Source organism: Strongylocentrotus purpuratus, unplaced genomic scaffold, assembly GCF_000002235.5.
Source record: "Strongylocentrotus purpuratus isolate Spur 01 unplaced genomic scaffold, Spur_5.0 spur5_scaffold_12, whole genome shotgun sequence".
NCBI classification, from domain to species: Eukaryota; Metazoa; Echinodermata; class Echinoidea; order Camarodonta; family Strongylocentrotidae; genus Strongylocentrotus; species Strongylocentrotus purpuratus.
The window spans coordinates 5156418-5181754 of NW_022145597.1; the positions used below are offsets into that span (position 1 = coordinate 5156418).

The following is a 25337-nucleotide window of genomic DNA, read 5'->3' on the forward strand; positions in this document are numbered from 1 at the left end:
CTGATGGTATCGTGGAATAAAGTGGGATTCAATTCCCAGATCGATTCAACACGGGTAAGTTATGGCTTATCCAGTCGCCTAATTTCAACACAACCGCCCAAAGTCACAATCCGCCGTGTCACATTTGTTTGCAAAAAAAGAAGATAATCATATTGTTTTCACTTACAGTCATATTGTTTTACATTACAGTGTAAACAAAACAAAAACATTGCACGAGACTTCTGCATACCCCGGCTACACAGACAATACGACCTTCAGACCGACACTTAATGGAAAGAGAGAGGTTAATTAAGGAGTAAAGAGCATTCATAGCCCCCCCCCCCCCCATTCCACGTTGGTCCGTAGTCGGATCGACGTCATCAACAAATTATTTTTTAGAATTTCTCTATTTTTTCTTCACTTTCTAAAAGAGCATACAAAATAATGCTCTTTTGGAAAATGAAGAACAAATTGAGAAATTTTAAAGATAAATTTGTATGATGTCACAGCTTCGGTACTCTATAACACACGATATAATCTAACCTTTTATTTGACATAACAGAACATAATACATCAAATACACCACTACATGAACCACTACAATTTTGTATAAAAAAATTAAAAAATCTAAGAGTCATATCCCTTGAAAAGTTGTGTACCTATAAAGTTTATTATTATGATTTCTTAGAACAGGTGTCACATGCACATTCACCTGTTCTACACATTTTTACATGATAATAGCAGGGAAGGGATGTTCTTTTGTCTACCACAGCAATTGTTGAGGGGAGAATGAGGAACTGTATATTTTGTCCTCTTTCTTTGTCCGTCATATTAGTGTAACTTCCTGCGTGCATATATATCGTCGAGTGAATTCAAAAAGATTTCTAATTGTAGTTAACATGGGCAGTTGAGTACGTTGACACGCATGATCAGTCGGCGTTCGTCGTGTTCTCGTCCACTCAATCTAAAAGTCCCTATTAAGTGCCAGTGTTGACAGCTAGTCGCACCTGGTCATTGCACACAGCTTCAGATGGTCACGTCTTTACCTAGAGATTAGATATGAAAATTGTTTGCATCCGAGTTTCCACGTCATTTTGAAGTGCCTCGTTACAAATTATTTCATTCACCTGTTAAAATACTTGTATTTCAATAGACAGAATGCAAATCCTGGCCGAAACTGGACTGTTTATGATTATTGCTTTGACATGATTAAACGTTTAACAGTGATGTCCCATACCGGTCGTTAGGTGTGCGATAATTTTTATTTTTTTAATCAGAAATTGTTTGATGAGGGCAAATCCATTAAAGCCTTTAGCAGGTGTTATGGTCGAAATGTAGAGTTTTACTTTGATATTCAACACATCTTGTTCATCATTGGCATTATCCTTCTTCTTTTCAGGTCAATACCTTCCAGTGCATCTTAGTCGTAGGTGAGCGGTTTAGTGGTGTAATCTTTAATTATGATACCCTTCTGTGGACCAGTGACATATTCCATGGTGCGAACCACTTTACTGGACTTGGGGGAATCCCAGCTCAGGTATATATTGAATATATCGTTTCGTGATCCATATACCTTACTGATGTTCATTTAAATTTAATTTCAAGGAAACATGTTTTTTCTTGATTTCCTTTTCTTAGTAATATAATATATACTTATATATATATTTAGCATTATACTTAATGGTGTAGTTTGAATACGATGTTGATCCTGTCGTGTGTAAATCTACTGTATTCATGTTCGTGTGTACAGTGACTGCACATTCAACAATGGTGTGTAATCGTCAATGACCCTGCATCGTTTATCCATCCATGAATGAACCTGCATTCAATCAGCAGATGTATTATATTTATTGTATTATTACCAACGCTCCTTCTCTCCCCTTTCCTTTTCTTCTCTGCAAGTCACTCTTTTTTATTTTTTATTTTTATTGTTGTATCTAAGTTGAGGGCTGCGAGCACGTCAAGCTACTTTGCTCATTTCTGTAGCCCGCCTGCATCTAATGTATGTTAATTATGCATTCAATATATTTGTTTAATTTCGTTTATTATCTCTATAAAATTATATAAACTTGCCACTATGTTCATGAAAATGTATGATGAAAAAAAGATGCAGAAACCAATAAAATAAAATCAAATCAAATAAGGCGTATTTAAATCCCATTTATTGAAAGCATGCAGAGGCAGCTTCTATCTCTAACCCCCCCCCCCCCCCGGGGGGGGGAGGGGGCGGCGGTCTATATTCTGCAGAAGACCACAGGATATGCCCCAGTGCGAACAGGTTGCGGAATATAAACGCATCGCTCATTTCGTTTAATGTGGATTCTTCTGCAGATTGGCTTCAACGCTGGGGATGGCATTCATGCATACACTGTTCACGCGTCACAAACAGAAGAGGTGATCAACATGACTACGCTATCCAATGTGAACGTGCCAGGTCGGTTTGTTTTCAGAGTGGATCTACCCGCGATCAGAGATCCTGCCTGCAAAGACCATGGTAAAACATGTCATCTTCATTTCATCGTAGTGACATAGTGATATTGGGTGGAAATATCCTCTCTTTTGTAACCATTTCCACCCTTCAATGCTGATATAACCTTATAGAACCAATGGCAGTCAAATAAATACAACGTATACTTTTAAGTAAGCCCCAAAACACTTTTTATCAGATATTTCATGCGTTGACTTGTTATGCCTTTTATATTTCTGAGTGGGTGTGGTGTGTTGTGTGCATTATTTAGTAATTCCCGTGTTGGGAAGCGGAACTGGGGACCTGTCTCAGTCACCTTGGCTTTAACCGGGCTCTCCCAGCTTTGCTCCTCGCTTTATATATATTGTTTTGTGCGCTTGTTATCTGATTTGTATGTGCCTGAGTGCTGCGTGTGCGGTTTGTGTCTTCGTCATTGGGGGTGTGTTAGAGGGTCCTTGAGTGTGTGTTTTTTGTTTGTAGATGTTTTGCGAAGTTTGCATAATCCCCTTTTTGTATAGCTTTTAGCAATCGAATCTAGTCGTTTGATGATTTTTTTTTTTTTGAAGGGGAAGGGGCCCACCTCCTGGACATGTTTTCCCATCACCACGAGAATGCCCACTGCCTCTCATCACTTTTTAAACTTTTAACATTTACTATTGGTTTGTAACGTGCACTTTACAATTTAGTTTGTATGTATCTATTTTCAATAATTTATTTTGTATATCTTTAAATCTAACAAATGTGCAATCCAGCCTTTGGCTGCTAAGCATTTGACGAATAAACTTTTTTTTTAATCTTGAATCTTGAATCTTGATTGATAAATACCAACATACTAACATTAAAGCTATTGTCAAGTCTTTCCCCTCTAGACTTATTCTACTATACAAGTGAGTGAATAATTTTACTTCCTGGCCGAGATATAAATTCAAATGATTAATTTATCTGTTAGATTGCAAAGCTGTGAGCTAGGCGAATACAGCACTGAACGATAGCCTCGACTGGAATGTTTTTTTCAAATCAAAATTTGTCAGAAATCATCAAAAAACCTCAAAATTTCTGTTGCATGTAACTTTTGGTAAAAGATGATCTATTTATCTTTTAATATTAGTGAACAATATCCAATCAGGTTCACTAAGATTTCTTTTCTCCCGCTGTCAGATCTTTTAAATCCTCTTCTTTAACTTTGTAAATGAAGTGATGGCAGCAAGCGATTTTCGTGCATTCGAGTTAATATAATGTTATCCTTAATTTTCGTCGATTTGCTCTTTGAAAACAGGTCTATTTCATCCGACATTATGTCTGTACATTGTAAATGTTTTAATTTAACGCTTTATTCACCGATTTTCATTCTCTTTTCCATTGACAGGGGATGTCGATCTGTACCCTGCCATTGATACAATGCTTGGAGGTAACACAATATTCATACAGGGGCCTTGTTACGACATCTTCACATCCAATGTAGTATGCAAATTTGAAAACACACTGTCCGGCGGAACTGTTGAGTCATCGCTGAGGGCGTTCTGTGTGAGTCCTACGTTGTTATCTGCTGGTGATGTGGCAGTTCATGTTTCGTTGGATGGAGGTGCCACGTTTCCTTACACAGGACATCTCCAAGTTGGTAAGTACCAGAAGGTAACTGTAGACACTTTGACATATGGGCAAGGAAAATGTGTGCCCAATATGAGTTCCAAATGTTAGAGAAATTTATAATGGAACTTTGAACATAACTTGACACAAAAATGTAATTTCCATCGAAGTTTTGTCTGATTCAAGCTGTATTTGGATAATCTTTTTGATACATTCATCAGGTTTTGGCAGTAAAATTTGGGACGAAATAGCTTGGACAAAAATTAAATAAAACGATGAGACACTCATTTGGTTTGTCCTGCAGAGCTTCCGACAACTTCACCTATGGTATTCAAGGTCAGGGAGAGTGAGTGGTTGACATCCAGCGATCTCGAACTGATGTGGGATATACATCACCTTGATGGAATAGACACGGTCAATGTCGTGGTCTATTCCTATTGGGATTCACCAGACGATGACCACATGAATCAGGAGATTGTCGAGACGTTAGCTCGCGGCGTGACCTACAGCGATGGTGGACTGAACTTTGTCAAACCTCAGTCGCGCCATGTTGCAGCAGACGGGTCAGACCTAATGGGTGTAATTGGCGTTATTGAGGATGTCGATGAAGACAAGAACAGGTTAGTTGTGAAAAAGAGACAACGGAAATTCTTTCAGTCAAATTGTTTTCTCCGTCTTGAATGTATTTTCGGACACATTTTGGTCGTAATCCTTAAGTCAGAAATTGAAGTTATGGAATCAAAAAAGCGATTTATATATCATATGTCATTAAACCGGAAAAGGAGTCCCGAACGTTAAATTTATCAAAACACATGAATTTATATTTTCTCTCTATTCATATTATCTTTTATAAGAAAAGTCAGCCCTTATCTTTTTATTTGTACACACAAAGTTATCAAAATCGTAAAAAGGCTCATAGGTTAAGTTCTTATTTTATACCCTCAAGGTTCTGTTAATCTGTTTATGTTTCCTCTGACCACAGAATCCGGAGGGCTATTTGGAGCGAAGTTGATTCTCTTCAATGGCTGTTCCCGCAAAACTCTACATCTTGGTGCACTGAATGGACCAACAGCAACGGACTCCCAGACCGGGGCTCCCTCGACACTCGCACTGCTTGTCCATGTTTGCTCCGTCAAGCCAAGAGAGATCTCGGTCGCTACCGCCCTCGGCAGGACTGCAGGGACGATGCTTGGGGAAAGTTTCCAGAAAACTGTGAAGACAGGCCCGGTGCTTTTCACTGTGTAGTCGCAAGGCCGATCGGGTATGAGTCCGTATAATTGGTTCCTAACATATAGATTATGGTCTGTAATCATCTGGAGGGTTTTTACCGAACTTTACCAAATCCTTTAGCAAGTATTTATAAATCAAATCGAGTTTGGCATGCCGAGATGGGTTCACCCTTTTCCCAACATGATTGCAAAGCTTCTAAGAAGTCAACCCTGGGGCACTCAATACCCTGATTCTTCTAAGGTACCTTTATAAACTACGTGGGATTACAGAAGGGCCCATTGCAATATTTGCATATTATTGTAGACGATGCTAATGGAATCCCTCGTTAATCCCAATGTCATCGATCAGGAGAGTTTGGCAATAAGCAAGCCGGTTTCAGTTGGGTACAAAATGGCGATTGGCGAATACTGATTTTGGGGGGCAAGCACAAACATAATATTACACGTCATAATGTAACCACGTGAAACCAAGTTGGTCAATCTCTGTGTATAGATGGCTCTGGTGAACCGGGATAATGCCTCCTTCCTCTGTTTAAAATAACTTGCAGTGAGCCTGCAGAACACGGGAATACCCAGATACATTTTCCTTCCCCTTCCCTCTACAACTGATCATCGATTTTTGTCTACCGAAGTGGCCTTGAGCTTGATTTCTTAAATGATTTTGCGATCATAATTGAAGGATGAAGACTAAACGTTGTCCTCCTGAGATCGGTTTCGGAAAATAAGCTGGGGAAATGTATCCAATATCGGTGCATTTGACTCGACATAGTTTTTTTCTTCAAAACTTCCAAATAATGAATCTAACCCCAATCGAAGTTATTGATGTAATAATTAAAGTGGGCTTATCTCTTAAATTATCATGGCTTCGCGTTTAATTTTCCAGACAAAATGACGCCGATCAGGAATGTTGCTACGACAACAACGGTATTCTGATCGAAGACCGATTTGCTTCTTCAGGTTTCGGACTTGCCCGTCATCAGCACCTCCTCACCAGCACTACACCAGGTGATGAGAAAGTGGAGCTCGGTGTTCCTTATTTCTCTCACTTTTACCATGACGTCATTCCTGAGATGCAGTGCTGCACGTCTTCAGGAGAGACCGTGGGAGACTCAGATGCGAGCTGTGGTCGTTTCATGGCACGCCGACCATCTAAATCTTGTAGATTCTATGAAGTCCCAAAACCAGGTATGAAAATCAAGAAATATCATGGATGCTCCTCTTTTCTTCTAAATATTTTAGAGAAACATGACTTCTTAATGTTTTTAATCACTCAAAGTGCGGATATTGACGACAGTTGAAATACGGTGTCAAAGTTACATTGGCTAAATAAGTGCATGACTTTGAGTTTCGAGTTTGAGTTTTGAGTTGTATTAACAACAAAAAATAATAACAAGTAAAACAAAATGTATCAAGCATGAATACATGAAATATATAACAAGATAAATAACATTACACATGAATAAGATAAACATTGTTTTACAAAGTATATTATACAAATGAAATTAAAAGATTATGTGTATACTTTTGTTGTTAAGGGGGTACCAGAGTTAGCACAGGTGCTAGTCGAGTCTGGTTCCCTGCCTTTGACAAGAATTTTAAACTATATTTTACTATATTATATTACATATATATATATAAACATGTCAAATAACTATATAATGAAGGTAAACAAGTAAATAGAATAGTCATTTAGAATATTCCTTAATTAATATATATATGAAAGTCAAATGTATGTCGACTTCCGTATCAGAACAAAGAGATAAAAAACATCATTATCTAAAATGTGAAGATCTTTTTAGAAAATCTCTAATCTGAGATTTCTTTTTAAAGGAAGCGAACTAATTGCCAATTCTATTGTACGTCATTCGTACTATTCTATATATTTTTTTGGCTGCCTCATATATTAAGGTCGAATCGATTTCCCTCTTCATCATCCGATATGTTAATATTATAACATACCACACGTTCAACGAATACCTACAGACAAGTCTTCAGGCAATGAGATTCATTCCTCTTGAAGGACTTCGCGAGTAAATCAATTCATTACCTTTTCTTTCATCCCCGACACGTTAACATTTGATGTTTTGCTTCCTATGTTACAGCGACTATATTTGGCGCTTCCCACATATCAACTTTTGACGGTCTCGAATACACTTTCCCCGCCAGAGGTGAATACATACTTCTGCAATTAACAGAAGCAGATTTTGTGATCCAAGGAAGATTGGAAACGATTGATACAGGCAAGTCAGTAATTTTGCTCCTGTCGATTCTTTTAGATTATTAGCAACATTCAACTCCGAGAAGTACAAATCCTAAATGAAAAATCTATGTAAATTATCTGCATATGTACAACAATCCATGTTATATTATCAGTTTGTATATTGTAAGTTGTTGTTAAATATTCTGTTTGTTTTGTTTTGTTTTCTGAACTTAATTGTACCAAAATACTTTGTTTAGTTGTAAGGGGTTAGGCTCGACTAGCACATGTGCTATTATCGACGCTTGTGGTTATATAGTGTTAACGTCCTTCTAGCTCTCTTCGGATTAGTGTAAGGGGTTAGGCTCGACTAGCTTGTGGTTATATAGTGTTAATGTCCTTCTAGCTTTCTTCGGATTAGTGTAAGGGGTTAGGCTCGACTAGCTTGTGGTTATATAGTGTTAATATCCTTCTAGCTCTTTTCGGATTAGTGTAAGGGGTTAGGCTCGACTAGCTTGTGGTTATATAGTGTTAATGTCCTTCTAGCTCTCTTCGGATTAGTGTAAGGGGTTAGGCTCGACTAGCTTGTGGTTATATAGTGTTAATGTCCTTCTAGCTCTTTTCGGATTACTGTAAGGGGTTAGGCTCGACTAGCTTGTGGTTATATAGTGTTAACGTCCTTCTAGCTCTCTTCGGATTAGTGTAAGGGGTTAGGCTCGACTAGCTTGTGGTTATATAGTGTTAATGTCCTTCTAGCTCTCTTCGGATTAGTGTAAGGGGTTAGGCTCGACTAGCTTATGGTATAGTGTTAATGTCCTTCTAGCTCTCTTCGGATTAGTGTAAGGGGTTAGGCTCGACTAGCTTGTGGTTATATAGTGTTAACGTCCTTCTAGCCCTCTTCGGATTAGTCATCATATGACAAGCAACATTGGACAATATGAGAAATCTTTTACTTCCTCATTTTCAGTGGCTGATTGTTTTGATACTCTAAATTGCATGTTTAAACCCTCCTTATGCCTGGCTAAATCTTCGTTAAGATAGTAATATAATTCTAGAAAGCATGTGATCGCATGACAAAAGAGTTTCTAAAATGAATAACCAGTTTAATACTTGGAGCATTCATCTGAAACTTGGCCGTCGCTCAGTTATCCGTGTTCGCATTTTGAAGAAGACATTATCAACTATCATACAGTTTATATAATCACTTTTTTTAAGACATTGGGGCTTAATTGCAGGGCTCCCTTTTAACTCAAACTTTATGCTTGTTCCAATGAAGGGGATGGCGCCACATCATCAGTTATGACTGCCATTGCTATAAAGCAACGTGATAGTGACATCATACACGTGCAGACAAATCCAGGTTTCCACGTATTCATAGGAAGAGAGAATAAGTCATTTTCATTGGTCGACTCTTGGCAGTCCCACATTTGGTCTTTTAAAGGTAATACAATGATGTTGTATGGAATTGTAACATCCTGACTACCCATGTAAGAAGTGATCTGTAGTCAACTGGGCTATTTTATGAGGTGCAGATAGAATAAATTATGAGGTTTTGTCTAAAGAAACGTTTTAAGTTTGTCCAATAGCCAAAATGCATCTTGGCTATTTCAACTATAAGGCTGTTTGGGAATGGTGAAAAATAATCATCAACATGATCAGTTCGAATCAGGAAATCAAATTATTCTGGTAAACATCACTACATCATCTTGATGATGACTAATAATAATAATAATATGCTCTTTCATCTACATGGAAAAGAAAAGTTTATAGAGTAAGATATTCTTACTTCTGAAATGTTTACCTCTAACATTCTACCGCTGACACTTACAGTATTATACCTCTGACATGTTTACCTGGCACCTACACGGCTTGGTATATGTCGTGTGAAATACCAAAAAAGCTAACAGTATAGTGTCATATTAATCATCCATTTTTCTATTGGATACCTGTCAAATATTTTGTGTTGTTGACCTTCAAGTTCCCATGAGAATTAATTTCCCAATGTCTTTTAAAAACAAAAATAAAATTCGGATAAAAACATTTCCGTTTCTAACCCGATCTACTTTCTGTTATTGTAAAAGGTGTGGAGGTGTTCTATTCGGACTCCATGTATCAAGATGGCATCGAACTTTCTTTCGATCAAGGTTTTGGTATTTTGGTCAAAACCACCGGCAAATCTCTTCGATGCATCGTTATAGTTCCGCCTGAATTTAAGAATAGAACGGCAGGTTTGCTAGGATCATGGAACGGGAATCCAGATGATGATTTAAGAATTGATGATGGAACCATTTTATCCCAAGATTCATTCGGAGAGGACATTGTCAACTCATTTGGAACTAAATGTGAGTTAATTGGAAACCAACTTCAGATTGCATTTAATTTGCAGTGTGCCCTCTCTGTACTGTAAATATCTTCTTTGGACCTACTGGTCCTGATGTCTTATGTGGAACATAAAGTAGCTCGTGTTAGCTCCAGTACAATGCAGATTATCATCAATATAACACCCTGTCTTTCTCTTTAAAAAATATTCATTAAAACAAGTTGATTAGATTTATTGTTTAATCAGAGTTATCATGGTTATGTTTATATGGTCTCCACATTGCACTGGGGAGGGACAAAACCCGAACTACAGTTTGGTCAGTCTGCATACACCTCTGTATTCATCGTTTTAAGACTAGGCCAAATTTTGTCTACATTTTCTTTGATTATTGATCATCATCATTAATATTATATGCTTCTTTACGTTATTTAAATTTAAATATTGCAGGGCTGATAGAGGAAGATGATAGGTCTCTCTTCTACCATCTTCCTGGATACTCACGTGACACATATCTCAATTCTGAGCAACCACTAATCTCCTTTGACCCGGAACCGGAAGCAGATCCATCGACTATCTGCGGTGACAATATACTGTGTGCACTGGACTTTGCTATTAGCATGAATAATGAACAGTTTGCTGTGGCTACTCTAAATGCTCAAAACGAGCTCCAAAGCACGCGGAAAGACTTGGCAGAGGTGGATAAAAGTAGGTTTTTATGACGTTGAAGGATGTACATTTATTTTCAGAGAACATTTAAAAACTAGGTCCCTTTGTACAAAATTTAATTTAAGGAATAAAACAACGATCCAAAGTACCAGAGGTAAACATTTTGATGGATAAATGTAAATTTATCATTTGAAGATTGTGTCAATAGTTCCATACAGCATTCGATTTGTTAATACAGGCTCTTTGACATTTATTTCTTGTTCAATGGAAACCAAATTTCTCACAAAAAAAAACTTGTTTGCAAAGACCAAATAAAATATCTTGTATCTTGTATTTTGTTATATTTAGATGCGTCATTATCATAGCTTTAATACGTTGTTGATTTTCTGAAGTACATCACACAAGAAACTAGGTATATAAAAGGATAGTGAGATAATAACAATTAAATAATTAAATTGTAGGCGTAGGCTGATAATGACAGTAGTCTTGAGTGCAAGAATCCACAATGAAAGATAACACTGAAGGAAAAATCTTCAATCACCATACGTCCCATTCTTCTATATTAAAAACTGAATATTGCCCTCTCTTTAAACATGACAATGGAGGAAATTTGGAAAATACATATAAATATCAATCATTGTGCTCATCTCTTCAGGTTTTCTACTCTGTACCGAGGTGTTTGCTCCTTCAAACGGCGACATTTTGGAATCTCCTGGTAGATATTTTGGAGACAATATTACTTTCTCATGTGAGGATTGCTACGAAATGATTGGATACCCAACACTATCATGTCAATATGATCTACAATGGAGCGATGATTTACCAGTTTGTAATCGAGAAGGTAAACAGTCTAATATGGGCTGCACACAATGATTTATTCGATCCAAAGAAAATTATGACATGATTAACATCAAACTATGCAGATTAGGAGATAACGACCAACCCGGCCGTTTGAAATGATTACAGCAATACTAGTACGAATTCAATGAAAATATATTGATAATTCATATTATAAATTTGTAATTTTCTGCTTCACTGCAAACTTTATCTTTCATCATTCACATACTGTAGAATTTAGTTACTTTTCTGTTTCAGTTAATGCGACGTGTTCAGTTCCTCGGAAACCTGCTAACGGCACTTTTAATGTGGCAGCTTGCAACCGATCCATCAGATTCTCTTGCGATGAAGGCTTCGAGCTGATTGGTCAGGAGCTGATCACGTGCCATAATGGTTCGTGGAGTCATGGCGCACCAATGTGCAAAGTACACGTGAGGACAACAACGACTCCCACCACGACAATTGGCACCACACAAACACCTAATTTTGTTGAAGAAGAACAGCCGAATGGACCAACTGATTTTGCTGGAGACGTCCCAAAATGTAATAGTATTTTACTAAATGTATAATAAGAGTTTGCTAAAATGAAAGAGAGAGGCCGAGGCACATCCTAGGATTTTGTGAATTACTTTTTTGGAAAGAGGTCAAAATGAAATGACAATTATATTTGCCAAATACTCTGTTCAAAATTAATATTCTGGTCATGAAGATAGAGTGTAGATAATGTAGTATATCAGTATAGCAAATTTAACAATTGCTTTGTTAGATGAGGCCGTTTTATATTTTTTCTTTTTCAGCTTTCTCAATCATTCCCACTACTCGCCCATCTCCCTTCCCCCAACTCCCCTCCCCTATCTCCCCTCCCCCACTCTCGTTTGTTTCCCCCTATTCCGTCAATATTAAGACGCGGGTTGCAGATCCAGAAAGTTTTAACAGAATGTTTGAATCACTACTATTCTTAACATACTTTTTTCGATGAGGTAATATCAACTATCTATATTTCACCTTGTGTTTCACAGTAAATTCAACTTGTTCTGCTCCTGTGCCACCTGATAATGGAACTCTAGAAATGGCGTCGGAAAACAGGACAGCATTCTTCGCCTGTGACCCAGACTTTACGCTGATAGGTCATTCAGAGATCACGTGTCATAATGGTTTATGGAGTGTGGGGGCGCCATCATGCGTGAAACAAGGTAGAGTTCCATCCATTGGTACTACCTGGGTTTAAAGGGAAGTTCATTCAATAATTATCTGTTCATGAAGTACCGTTGGTAAAGGATATGATTGTGTTTGCCTAGAGAAAATTCTTGCTCATTGAGTTTGAAACGAGGTTCATACTTTAAAAGTATAATAATAAAAATAATAATAATAATAATAATAATAAAAGAACAATAATAAAAGGAACAATAATAACAATAATAATAGTAATGATAATGATAATAATAATAACAATAATAATAATAATGATAATAAAATGATAATGATAATAATAATAACAATAACAATAATAACAATGATAACAATAATACAAAAAATGATAATGATAATAATAATAATAATAATAAATGATATCACTCAGATCATTTGAGAGAACAGACCCTTTTCCAGACATTTCATCTTTTTTTAAAGCTTTCATTTTGTATCAAAATGTTGTCATAGGCTTAACCTTTTATACCCTCCATAATATGCTCGGCTGTTTATTAGGCTACCTACATATTTTCACTTTCTCTCTCTCCCTCGTTTCCTGTATCTCATTGAATATGTGTGTGTCTCAACAAGCCTTAATTTCCCCGTTCTTTCTCTACTTCTTTCAATCATCACCAAGGGCAAGGCAAATGACGGAATAAATAGATGCGTCAAACCCCTTTCAAACCTATTTGCAAAGACAACACTTTAAATCAAGCCAACAGTTCGTTCATATTAAATATTTTTTACCATGATATTATCCCCCAAACAAAGCTTGCTTTGCCCCTGAGCCGCCCAGAAATGGAACCCTAGAAATGGCGCCTAACAACAGGACAGCATTTTTCGTGTGCGACCCAGGCTTCACGCTGATTGGTCATTCAGAGGTTACGTGTCAGAATGGTTCTTGGAGCGAAAAAGCTCCATCGTGCGTGCTGCGAGGTAAGACTCTATTCAAACTGGTATTACATGCCTAAGTTTGATCTTTAGCGTCTGAGTTAAATTACGCCAATATACGTGACTCGTATGAACACACCCCACCAGACGGTTTGTAAGTTGTGAAATTATTTTGTTTGTAAATCATTATCCTGCTAACACTTTCATTTACATTAATATGATTTATATAATCATTTGAGATATTTCTAAAATGGAATGCAATTAAATTTAACGTTTTCATTTTCCTTTTTCATTCTCTTCTTCGCTCTGTCTCTTTATTCTTATCTTTTCGCTTATCATACCCCTTCCCTACCCCCCCCCCCGCACATTCTCCACAAAAGGTTATTTGTTATATTTTCTTTTCCCAGTCGTCAATCCTAATGTCTTTCATATTATTATCACCATTTCTCTTTCTATTTACTAGTCGTGATCGAGACTTCAATATCCGGAGAATACAGAACAGAGTCTGAGTTTATTTTATGGTGGATATTTGTGCTCTTCGTTAGTATTACAGTCATCGCTCTCATCATCGTCGTCATTTTCATTGCATTTGGAGTGAAAGCGAAATTGGCAACGCAGGGGTATGTTGTTTTTTTTATTCACTCGCCATGCTGCATATATGGCATGTTTGTTAGTTTGATAATTATAGAATGATAGATTTAATTCATCTTGTTTGAGTAATACACGTATTCCATGCATTCATCACACATCGGGTAGTTTCTTTTAATTTTCCGCAAAAAAATGTATTCCAACGTAATAGTCCTGTACACAAGTTCTATACCTTTGGCTTTAAATATTATATGTTAATGTTTTAATTATTGGGCTAAACTTCAGGAGTATCTAAGATTACTTTTGATATTCAAAATTGTTTTTGAACTAACAGTTTTTCTTTTCTTTTTTCTCTCTCTCTCTCTCTCTCTCTCGTTCTTTCTTCCAGGGCTGCTTCATCAGGCCAGCAATACGACTTAGTGGAGAATACGTAGCAACTGGTTAACGGGATGCCGAATATATGTATTTGTTTTTGTCTCATGCTTAAATAACTCACAATAAATATCTACATTATGCTGCGCTAAGCTGAGGTCAAGGACCCAATTTCTGAACGGGAGCGGACTGGTCATGAGAGGTTTGGGGAGTTCTTCCCACGGGCCGGTTGATATTTTGTAATAGGATTTACGGTCTGATGGCCGGTTAATACATATCCTAGAGTTTTAGTAGGTTCGTCACATCGTACTCCCCTGGCAAACTTCAGTCCCATACCTCTCCTGGTTTTAAATTACTCACAACCTTAGGGAAAACATCAAAATGCTTTACGTCTTGATTATCACACTGCTATTAATGCAATATTTGCATGCGATTTGCGGTGACATCTTAGCTTACCCGAAGACACCGAGACCGAAATGAAATAAGGGTCACTTATTGCATTTTGTTTCTTTATGTTTCGGTCTCTGGATCTTCTGACGGGCTGTAACAAGATCCGCGAAGTGGCTGTCGGTCTCGTAAAATTTCAGAAACTAAGGAGGTCAGTGAAAATAACTTCTTGACTTCAGGGGTCTCTGATCTCGCGGACCTTTTTGCTTAACGAAATACAGCCGCGCCCATCATTATAGTTTCCTCTCCGGCAATATGCTTTTGCTCATGTTACAGCTCAATGGCGTATCTAGGGGGGTGTTGTGGGTTTTCAAACGACCCCCCCCCCCCCCCGTTGGCAAACAGGGGGTGTTTTAGGTGTTCACCAATTTAGGTGTTTAAACAATTAGTGCTACCCCCCCCCCCCCCGCTCATTCGCCGGCTGGCTGATTCACCGCTTAATATTTTCTCACGAATTGGGCAAATAAACACCTACCCTTACAAAATCCTGGATACGCCCTTGTAACAGCTTAGCGTATAATAACTCTCTTGAGAAAAATGGGAAGATTGTACAATATTTTATTATTTATTTGTTTTAGGGGTATTATTTAAAGAAATGAAGTAAACATTATGTGGGCAATTTGAAATAGTTTGGACATTTTTACTATTAAGTATTAAAGTGTGACATAATAATAAGTATTAAAGTGTCACATAATAATAAGTATTTGAGTGTGACATGATAATAAGTTTGTTCAATACAACTGAAAATTGAGTTTTGGTACCAGGTATTTAACGAGCTTTTAGTAATACATGTATAATTTATGGCCAGCACGCAATTGTTTATAACGGCGAGAGAGAAAAAAAAACACTAGTCTTTATTTCCATTAATTGCTGGAGAATTAAATTTGAATGGGGCTCCCATAACCCGTGTGTCTAGATAGACACCTCCAAGTTACCTCCCCGAAAAAAAAATCTACCTTTTAAAATTCATTCGGTTATATATACACAGATAAAACGTTGTTTAAATGCTAACAGTTCATTACAATACAACAGCTTGTTGAATTTTTTAAACAGGTCTTATTACTTGTAAACAACCCTTTTAAACGGTGTTTTGCATAATGATCCATTCCAAACATAATTAGACACGAACTCAAGCTAAGCTAAAATAAATTAGTTTAGCCGCAGAGGGAGCGAAACAAGTATGACGAATCTTTAAATGGGTTGAATATTAATCGCGGTTTTTCTGGCTTGAAAAAAGACGTCACGGTCTTCGGACACACACAATGCTGCTTTTCGCGGGCAAATCGCGCATCCGGGATTAACTCAATACAGTCTCAGGTTAAAAAGCTGCAGCTTCTCGTACATGAGAATTAATCCAAGGCGCCTTTTAAACTCGGCTAAGTGATATCAATATCATATTTTACATTATTACTTAGCCCATAAGGCTAAGTATAGACACCAAATCCACCTTTCCAAGATAGATATACACGAATCACGATTTACTAATATTTTAAGGTAGCTTACTGACGGCTATCATGGACGCCATTTTGAAAATTACCATTTTCCGAGGGACCGTTTGTCTTAGATTTTAGCACACATAGGAGCATCACCATCCAGGCTGTGTAGTATAAAACACAACACTGGCACCAGTACATTAAAGCACATTTTTTTAAATACTACACTACGATACAGTTAAAAAAAAACTGCTAATAATTTACATGGGATATAACCCATCACAAACATATAAAGAATGGAACTTACAAGTTTCGTTGGTGTAATTTTCCTTGGTTTCCAGACATCTGGCCTACTTGTTTGCTTATAGCCCAATCGTCTTCAGCTAACGTGCGCCATTTTCGGATTTAGGCGCCATGGATTAATTCTCATGTGCTCATTGGGTTAATCCCGGATGCACGATTTGCCCACGAAAAGCAGCATTGTGTGTGTCCGAAGACCGTGACGTCGTTTTCAAGCCAGAAAAACTGCGATTAATTTTCAACCCATTGAAAGATTCGTCATACTTGTTTAGTTCCCTCTGCGGCTAAACTAAGTTATTTAGCTTAGCTTTAGTTCGTGTCTAATTAGCACTGTACTCTGTATATTTGGAATGGATCATTATGCACAATAAAAACACCGTTTAAAAGGGTTGTTTACAATTAAAAGACCTGTTTAAAAAATTCAACAAGTTGTTGAAATTTTTTTTTCGGGGAGGTAACTTGGAGGTGTCAATCTAGACACACGGGTTATGGGAGCCCCATTCAAATTTAATTCTCCAGCAATTAATAGAAATAAAGACTAGAGGTTTTTTTTTCTCTCTCGCCGGTATAAACAATTGCGTGCTGGCCATAAAGCCAATGTGTTGATTCATGAATTCTTGTTTGGAGACTATGCTTTTCCATTGTCATAATTAACTCATAGAGGCAAAACACATTTTACGGAAGGTTTTAAATATTATTTGTTTCTTTGAACTTGGTATAAAGCCCTCTCCAAAGAAAATATTTTCTCTTGCTTCTGTTTATCTCTTTTCTTCCCTCTCTTCTCTTTCTCCCTCTTTTCTCCCTCTTTTCTCCCTCTCTTTTGTTTCTTCACTGGCCACCCGGCCATTATGGGTGCAGTCTGCCTCCCTATCCGCATTCTGCCCCGTGCCCCCCCCCCCCTCCACCGTACGCTAGTGTTTCTCCGGCTTATTATTATCATTATAATCATCATCATATTATTATTATTATCATTATTTAGATGGGTATAGGGTAATGAATAATGAAAGGAAAGCAATGAATTATAAAAATTCGTTTATAATCGTTTAAAAATTTGGGTTGATTTTACTCTTCCATTCAATAAATCTCATTAAAATGTGAAAACTGCACTCATTATACATTTTTTGTCTTCCTCCCTCCCTAATTATACTAATGTGTCTCCGGCTTTTTGTTTTTGTTGTTGTTAGGTGGGGGTAATGGAAGGAAGGTAACAAATCATTGATTGACATTAATTCGTTTAGAAATTTGCGTTAATTTTGCCCACATCACAAACAAAAATCTTATTATGATAAATCAATACTCTTGCACAAGATTCAAGATTACGATACTTTATTTCTCCAATCGTGCAAAATATAAACTAACATTATCAATTGCTCCTGTTTGTTGTACTTTCATATTATTCATTATAATCGTTCTTTTTTCATAAGCATGTCCATTTTTCTTTCACATGAAATTCTGATACTGCTGGTACTTCATTGGGAGCAGCGTAATCCGCGCTCGCCCTGAAGAAATCTCATGACGGCAAGCACCCTAGTCACAGAATTATAAGAAGGAGAAGGCTCATGGGCATACACTATGCACACACAACGGCTAGCCAATTCACGCACTGGGCTTCACGCTCGAGTGAACACGCCGCCATGTTGATGGTCCCATCCTGGTCATCTCTTTTACTGTCCTCACATACGGATGTGTTGCTTTTCCCTGAACCTCTCTCTCACAATGTGACATTTCTATCTGTTTTGGGTTTTTTTTTGCAGCCTATTATGCCCAAGAAAATAAATCTAAATGCCTAGTTGTCATGTTGATCTCAAGTTCTTTGATGGGAAAAGAATTAGCTAGCTATACAGGCCTAGTAGTCCTTTTCCCCAAAATCTCTCCCTCGATCATCATTCGCTCTCTCCCTAATTGTATAACTCTACTCCCATTTCATCAAACACACATACATAAATATCTTAATAATCTCTCTCTGACACATACAGTATCATTTCCTTTTGACTTCTCTCTCTAGATACCTTTCAACTTCACACCCATTTAATCACACACACACATGTACATGCAAATTTTAATAATCACTCTCCTCATTATACAGACACATACATTGTTATTCCTTTTTTTGCTCTTTATAACTCCACATCCATTTAATCACACACACATTCATGCAAATTTTAATAATAGTTAAAAGGAAAAAAAAGTCTTAGCATGGAAAGTACTTCCATGGTCTTAGCAAGCCTCTCTCACCGCTTAAAATCACTTTACAAATTAAATGATTGCAATCCAGCATTGATCTAAAGTCAATAAAAAAATCTATGAAATACATGTTCGATGAAGATTTTTTATTTTATTTCTTGACCGTGATCTTCATGATACGGTACATTCTTCACATATGATGACGCACATGCACACAAAGGTATCTGCTTAAAAAAAAAAATATGTGGCAAGTCACATTTTAGGTAAATTTACTATTAACAGTTCATGCATCTCATAGGTTCATGAAATAGGCCTAAAATGTATATCAAATGAGGGGGAAAAATGTATTTGGCAACTTCTTATTCTAGTAATGTCACAATCAAATCATAAAATGTTGTTTTATGGAGCTAAATAGTCTTGTGTAAATTTTACCACTGACAAGGGGGGAAATGACAAACTTCCATGTAGGCCTACATGTGAATATGGTTTGCACTTCAGCTTTCCAAAGTTAATTTACTTAATACAGGTACATCCTAATTTAAGTACGGGTATGCTTGTAAACAGAATATATAAACAATCTTGTGATATGGAAAATACATGAACATGTACAGTAGTACATTTGTTCATGACTTGAATGTGCACACTTTCATTCATATTGCTTGAATTTTTTTTAAACTGTTTCATGTACAATGGCAAGGAAAAAAATGCAGAAATTCCATGTACATATGGCTTGCACTTCACCTTTCAAAAATGAATTACATGTAACTTATTGCAATCTAAAGATAGTAGGAACAGCATCTGCACGATGTCGTGTTGTTTGTCCTGTCTTGTCAAAACACTTCTCTTCAAAGTGATCGGAACAGATGAGAGAGCATGGCTTTGGTACCCAGCAATCCCTCCTAATTTTCACTAGCCAGTCCGTCAAGAGGGCAGGATTCCAATGAGGAAATCTGATATATGCATGAGGGAAAAAAGAAGAAATAATAATTAGACATTATCATGACTACCGGTAATCATTGTAGATCTAACGTTAGGCAGACTGCAGAGCAGAGACTGTTCCAAAGTTTCATCCATGAATCATCATCATCATGCCTAAATCTAGCCATGCATTATTTAAAAAAAAAAAAAAAAAAAAAACTCAGGGTAACTTTTACAACATTCACAACAATTATGAATTAAAACATTTCTAGGCCTATGACTTTTCGATCTAACGTTAGAGCACACACAGAACCTTATGCAGACCCAAAGTAATGCAGCCTTATGCAGACAAATAAAAAAATATCACCAACATTAACAAAAAGTTAGACATAGCTAGCCCTAACGTTAGTCATATTGTTAGTAGGATTGCCATTGAACATGTGAAAAACTCAGTAACTAGTTTTACAATTACAGTTACATTACAGCGAGTTGGGTATACGGGACTACACACACATTTGGCGTTCATTCATTCATGATTCTGTGACCCTAGTACCTCATAATCCGCCCTTCTATTGTTCGAGTTTATAACCATGACAACGAACTCTACCTTTGGCCAAGTTCATTGTTCCTCTTACGTAACATAGATGTAGATGTGAGGGAATGAGAAATAGCTCTTTCTTCATAATGCAAATTAGTCAGGGGTAAAAGGAATGTACCTAACTAAAGAGGAGTGATATGCCCCAGTGGACATACACTCACTGCATGCAGGTTAAAGCTCATACATGCAGTGAGCAGAGATGAGACTGGTTGTATAGCTGTGCCTACATTTACATGAAGCTGTAATTGATGTCTCATCCTGATATTCTTGATGTCTATAGTTGGTTTTGGACACCTTAATATGTGAGTACAGTATATAATTAACTCTCTGATGTTAAGATTTGCTGAGGAGTTTAATTGGATAGATTATGATTTGTGTGAAGAAGAGGAAGATTTAACGTTAATTTACATGAAGGATGCATGCTGGTAGTAATTGGGTCACGCCTATTAATACTAAAAAGGCGTGTCAGTAAGACATTATTAGTATATAACTGCTTTTTGGTAAGCCTTGTATTCATAAAGATAGATTCTGTTGGTTTTCTTGTGGAATTCACATGGGTATGCAGATGTTTTAATAACTAATTACAGATAGCAAATATTGCAATCTTCTCTAGAGATGAGGTGACCTAATTTTCTACAGCAACTGAAGTGACTTCGTGCAGTCAAGGGTCTTCTACCCTCTTTTGTTAGTTGAAGCATGAAATAAAGATTGGTCTCATACCCAATAGAACCGCAACAACTGCTTCGTCTGATTTGACTTCGAGTCTATACCCTCACATAGACAGGCTTCATACATAACTCTTTTCGTATAATCATTCTATATACCGGTAGTTCTAAAATGCTTTCAAATATTTTGTGTCGTTTTTGTTTGACTTTGTCAAAGTACTTACAAACTATTATTGTCAAAATTTGCCAATACCACCAAACTATTACGTTTTCCCTATCATCTTCCGCTCTAGAATACTATTATTTATTTATTTTTATTTGTTCGGTCCTTTTCACATTTTTCTTGTCTTTCTCTCTTCAAGATTTCTTCTGTTTTTGTAAGGGTATTTATGCTGTTAATTTTTTTTCAGTTGCGATTTTTATTTTTTCAACCTGCTGTCCCCAAAATCTTACCAGTTTGTTTTTCTTTGGAGATACATAATATCATTAAGTTTGAAGTTCATATCTTAAGTGGTTCTTGAGATATCGAGATAACGGAAAAGCGGGAACGGACAGACAACCCGGCCGGGCGCGCCGGATGCAGTTTGTGATGGGTGGGGGGACGGGCGGGCGGGCAAACATTCCAGAGGGCTCACCCTCCAGGGGCTCATGTCTTCTCACCCCTAAAAAAATAATAAAAACACACATGCACGCCTTCCCATCCTCTCGCAATAATACACAGGCGCATGTTTACACTTCTTACAACACTCGTACATAATTATATACACACGCCCTTTTTATATTTGTTTTTATTAAACACATGTAATCTAAAACCTGCAAGTTAAGGTTAAAAAGTTTGAACGCTTTATGATCATGATCATCATTCTTCAATGATCACCATATTATTATATGGAAATAATATTTAGATCATGAATGATTATGTTAACCGTTAATTATACCCTGTTCATGACACTGTTAATAAATATCATGAATAAATCAAAACAACGTTTAGATACTGTTAATAATAGTTTCCCCTATTTTCAACAGATAGGTGAAATTCAAATTCTAGCATCGCTTCAAATATTCATGTTAACAATAAATTTTAACATGGATATTAGTTTTTTTCAGGCAGAAAGAAACTCAAAAAAAGATCTTGCATTGGCATGTGACTGTATCATTATAATTATTCATATTTTTTTTATCGATTCTTGTGAAATAGTATGCATTTAAGTTTTTGGAGCTTTGTTGGGAGTATTTGTATGAAAGAAAGCGTTATTAACTAATAATGCACATGATATGTATGACTTGATATTGATCGCGATCACTTTGCCATTCAGTCAAGTAATGAATAATATTATAGAAATTCAAGTTTTTATTATGTGTTTCTGTTCAAGCTTGTATTATAGAAAACAATATAGTATAAAGAAAATACAAATTCAATTCATTATGTCTGTACGATGAACATACACTGTCGCTCATAAAGGTGGAATATTTTAGTTTTACCCCAATTTATGGAATTATTTTAAAAATTATTTAAAAATAATAGATCTAGATAATAGTATACATTCTCAGATTTTATTGAATAATAATTTGCCAATGTGTGTTTTGCGGGACTGCTAAAGCATGTGTATGCTACTATGCTTATTTACTAGGGGACCTACGCCCTTAAGTCATAAATGACAGTAATGAGGATTAATGCCCCACAAAAGGGCACTAATATAGGATATCGACACGGTTTTGATCCTGGGGCCTCACAGTTACGAGGCTATTGTTTTGTCACTGAACCATGACTGTACGCAGCGGGGGCTAGGGTAGGGGGCAGTTTCCAGAAATTTAAAAAAAAAAAAAAAAATCAATAAATTTTCAATAATTTATTGTATTTTACCCCGGTCCCCAACATAAAATAATCCTCTGGACGGCCATGCATTATGGCTGAAGGCATGAGCACACAGAAGATTTTTTATGTTGGGAACCGGGGTAAAATGCAATAAATTATTGAAAATTTATTGCATTTTCTGTTTTTTATTTTATTTATGGAAACTGCCCCCTACCCTAGCCCCCGCTGCGTACAGTCATGGTTCAATGACAAAGCAATGGCCTCGTAACTGTGAGGCCCCAGGATCAAAACCGTGTTGATGTGCTATATTAGTGCTCTTTTGTGGGGCATTAATCCTCATTACTGTCATTTATGACTTAAGGGCATAGGTCCCCTAGATGATAAGCATAGTAGCATACACATGCTTTAGCAGTCACTCAAAACACACATTGGCAAATTATTATTCAATAAAATCTGAGAATGTATACTATTATCTAGATCTACTATTTTTGAATTATTTTTAAAATAATTCCATAAATTGGGATAAAAAAAAAATATTCCACCTTTATGAGCGACAGTGTAGTACAATCATAATCTAGTTCAAGCAAAGTGTGAACAAGGAAAATAATGATATTATTAGTATATCTTATAAATATATATATTTGTGTATATTATTCATGTATATTTATACACGTAAGTGTAAATACTTGAATTTGAATTCAAAACAAATTGTTCATAGTATTCGGCAATAATGGTCATAAACTGACTTGCTGAACAACAACAACAGCCCATTCATCGTCCTGTTTGTGTGTGAAGATGGAGCTGGAGGATTATTCCAATGAAAGAAACAATAGCCGGATTATCTGAACTACGGTCTGCCCTCATTGCATTCGCTTTGTCATGATCTGCAGTGATCTGCAATGTTTTGTATGCATTCACTGAATACTAGCTTCAGGTGTTTGTGTCCCGGAAGGGGGCACTGTATCCAATGACCGGGTATTTTGTAACGCTTGTATTAAAGGGATAGTTGAGTTCTGTTTTCAGACCGCAAATGCCTTCAAAGTGCATGGTTATTGCTCTTATTCTTATCTACATGTATGACATTTATAGTGCCCTGTTAGAACCTAAAATTGCTATGGAGATAATTTTGGACCCCAAAATGTGTGAAATTTAGCCAATACGATACCAATCCAGCTACACTTTTAAAAAAAACACGGCGACCGTTAATTATTTTTTAATTAAATGGACCAGCTATTTGTAGGTAATAAAAGCAACACGAAAATGCCAACAAAAAGGCCAACATCGGCATTGACTGAAATACGACGTAAAAGGCGTTATTTCGTTTTTTCAACGTTTTTTTTTCTTCTCATCTCTCTCTCTCTCTCTCTGTCTCTCATCTCTCTCTCTCTCTCTCTCTTTCTCTTTCTCTCTCATCTCTCTCTCTCTCTCTTTCTCTCTCTCTCTCTCTCATCTCTCTCTCTCTTTCTCTCTGTCTCTCATCTCTCTCTCTCTCGATCTCTCTTTCTTTCTCTTTCTCTCTCTCTCTCTCTTTCTCTCTCTCTGTCTGTCTGTCTATCTCTCTCTCTTTGTCTATATATCTGCCAATGTCGTTTTCTTCATCTTTCATATTGTTTTCTATTCCGCCACTTGCTTGCAATATAATATAATGAAAATACACATTCAATTCATTCTGTCCGTATGATGGACATAATCATAATCTATTTTAAGCAAAGCGTGACCAAAAAATTTAATATATAATTATATATCTTAAAAACAAATATTATTTATATATTATTCATAATATACATGCATATTATGTGAGTGCATTTACGTAAATTAGAATTAAAAACAAACTTGTTCATATTATTCGGCAAAAATGGTCATAAACTGACTGACTTTCCTAAATAAAACAACAACAACAATGACAGTACATTCACCGGCCTGTTTGCGTGAGAAGATGGAGCGGGTGGATTATTCCAATGATAGAAAACAATAGCCGGATTATCTGAACTACGGTCTGCCCATTTTCATTCGCTTTGTTATGATCTACAGTGAAAAAGCAGGAAGTCTATTCATGATTTGGATTTTCGAACCCATCAGCTGCAATGTTTTGTTTGCATCCACTAAATACTAGCTTCTGGTGTTTACATTTCATTAAGAGATTAAGAAACATTCAGAAGAAGCTAAAATGAACGGAGAGAAGAATATTACAGTACAATAATAATTATAAGAAGTAAAACTTTTGAATATAAATCTCTGTTGCATCAAACTGATATGACAAAAAATGTTTATTATGCTAAGTATAAATGTGAGATAAATAATTTTTCTTAATAAGTTATCCCTTTGAGGAAGGGAATCTGAATTCTGACCCTAAATAGCAGGGGCCGCGGAGCGTTTTTGAGAGTAGGGGGGTGGGGAGGTCTAAGCATGCGAACAATCTATAAACCCCTTTTTCGGAGCTTTTATGAAACGTGTCTACTAAAAAAAAAAGCCACAGCCACCCGCTTCCGCAGCCCCTGCATAGTTTGAGAGTTAAATGGCCTATAGAGGGCGGTCAATTGGTATCAGTTGAAATCATTATGAGTAGGTCGAGTTCTGTTCTGGAGTCGTTGGAGCGTACGCTCTTTTATACGGGATTTTCGCACGCGTTTTTTGAATAGAGGGTTTCGGACGATT

The 25337-nt window shown here is 36.7% G+C and overlaps 1 protein-coding gene and 3 long non-coding RNA genes across 4 annotated transcripts; 3 read left to right on the forward strand and 1 right to left on the reverse strand.

Annotated features, from left to right (window-relative positions):
* The first annotated feature begins 2292 nt into the window (after window positions 1-2292).
* LOC105444626 (uncharacterized protein K03H1.5-like) lies at window positions 2293-5278 on the forward strand. The gene is made up of 4 exons (XM_030982546.1): window positions 2293-2473; window positions 3813-4064; window positions 4338-4706; window positions 5016-5278. Exons 1-4 carry the CDS (start codon window positions 2293-2295, stop codon window positions 5276-5278), a joined length of 1065 nt encoding a protein of 354 aa, XP_030838406.1.
* Window positions 5279-12853: 7575 nt separating this feature from the next.
* Window positions 12854-16547, forward strand: LOC105438376. Its single transcript, XR_004063488.1, has 3 exons — window positions 12854-13406; window positions 13825-13981; window positions 14338-16547. It is a non-coding gene; the product is annotated as an uncharacterized LOC105438376 (long non-coding RNA).
* Window positions 16548-17810: 1263 nt separating this feature from the next.
* On the reverse strand, window positions 17811-20224 carry LOC115922581. Its single transcript, XR_004063489.1, has 2 exons — window positions 20149-20224; window positions 17811-18028 (listed from the first exon to the last, which is right to left on the reverse strand). It is a non-coding gene; the product is annotated as an uncharacterized LOC115922581 (long non-coding RNA).
* Window positions 20225-20434: 210 nt separating this feature from the next.
* On the forward strand, window positions 20435-20936 carry LOC115922582. The gene is made up of 2 exons (XR_004063490.1): window positions 20435-20503; window positions 20841-20936. It is a non-coding gene; the product is annotated as an uncharacterized LOC115922582 (long non-coding RNA).
* Window positions 20937-25337: the final 4401 nt, after the last annotated feature.

What these genes read in the sequence shown, in the direction of transcription:
- LOC105444626 (XM_030982546.1), top strand. Translation starts at nt 2,293, where the DNA reads ATGTGGATTCTTCTGCAGATTGGCTTCAACGCTGGGGATGGCATTCAT. An exon ending in TCCTGCCTGCAAAGACCATG is followed by an intron (nt 2,474 to 3,812) that starts GTAAAACATGTC and finishes TTCCATTGACAG; the next exon opens with GGGATGTCGATCTGTACCCT. An exon ending in CACAGGACATCTCCAAGTTG is followed by an intron (nt 4,065 to 4,337) that starts GTAAGTACCAGA and finishes TTTGTCCTGCAG; the next exon opens with AGCTTCCGACAACTTCACCT.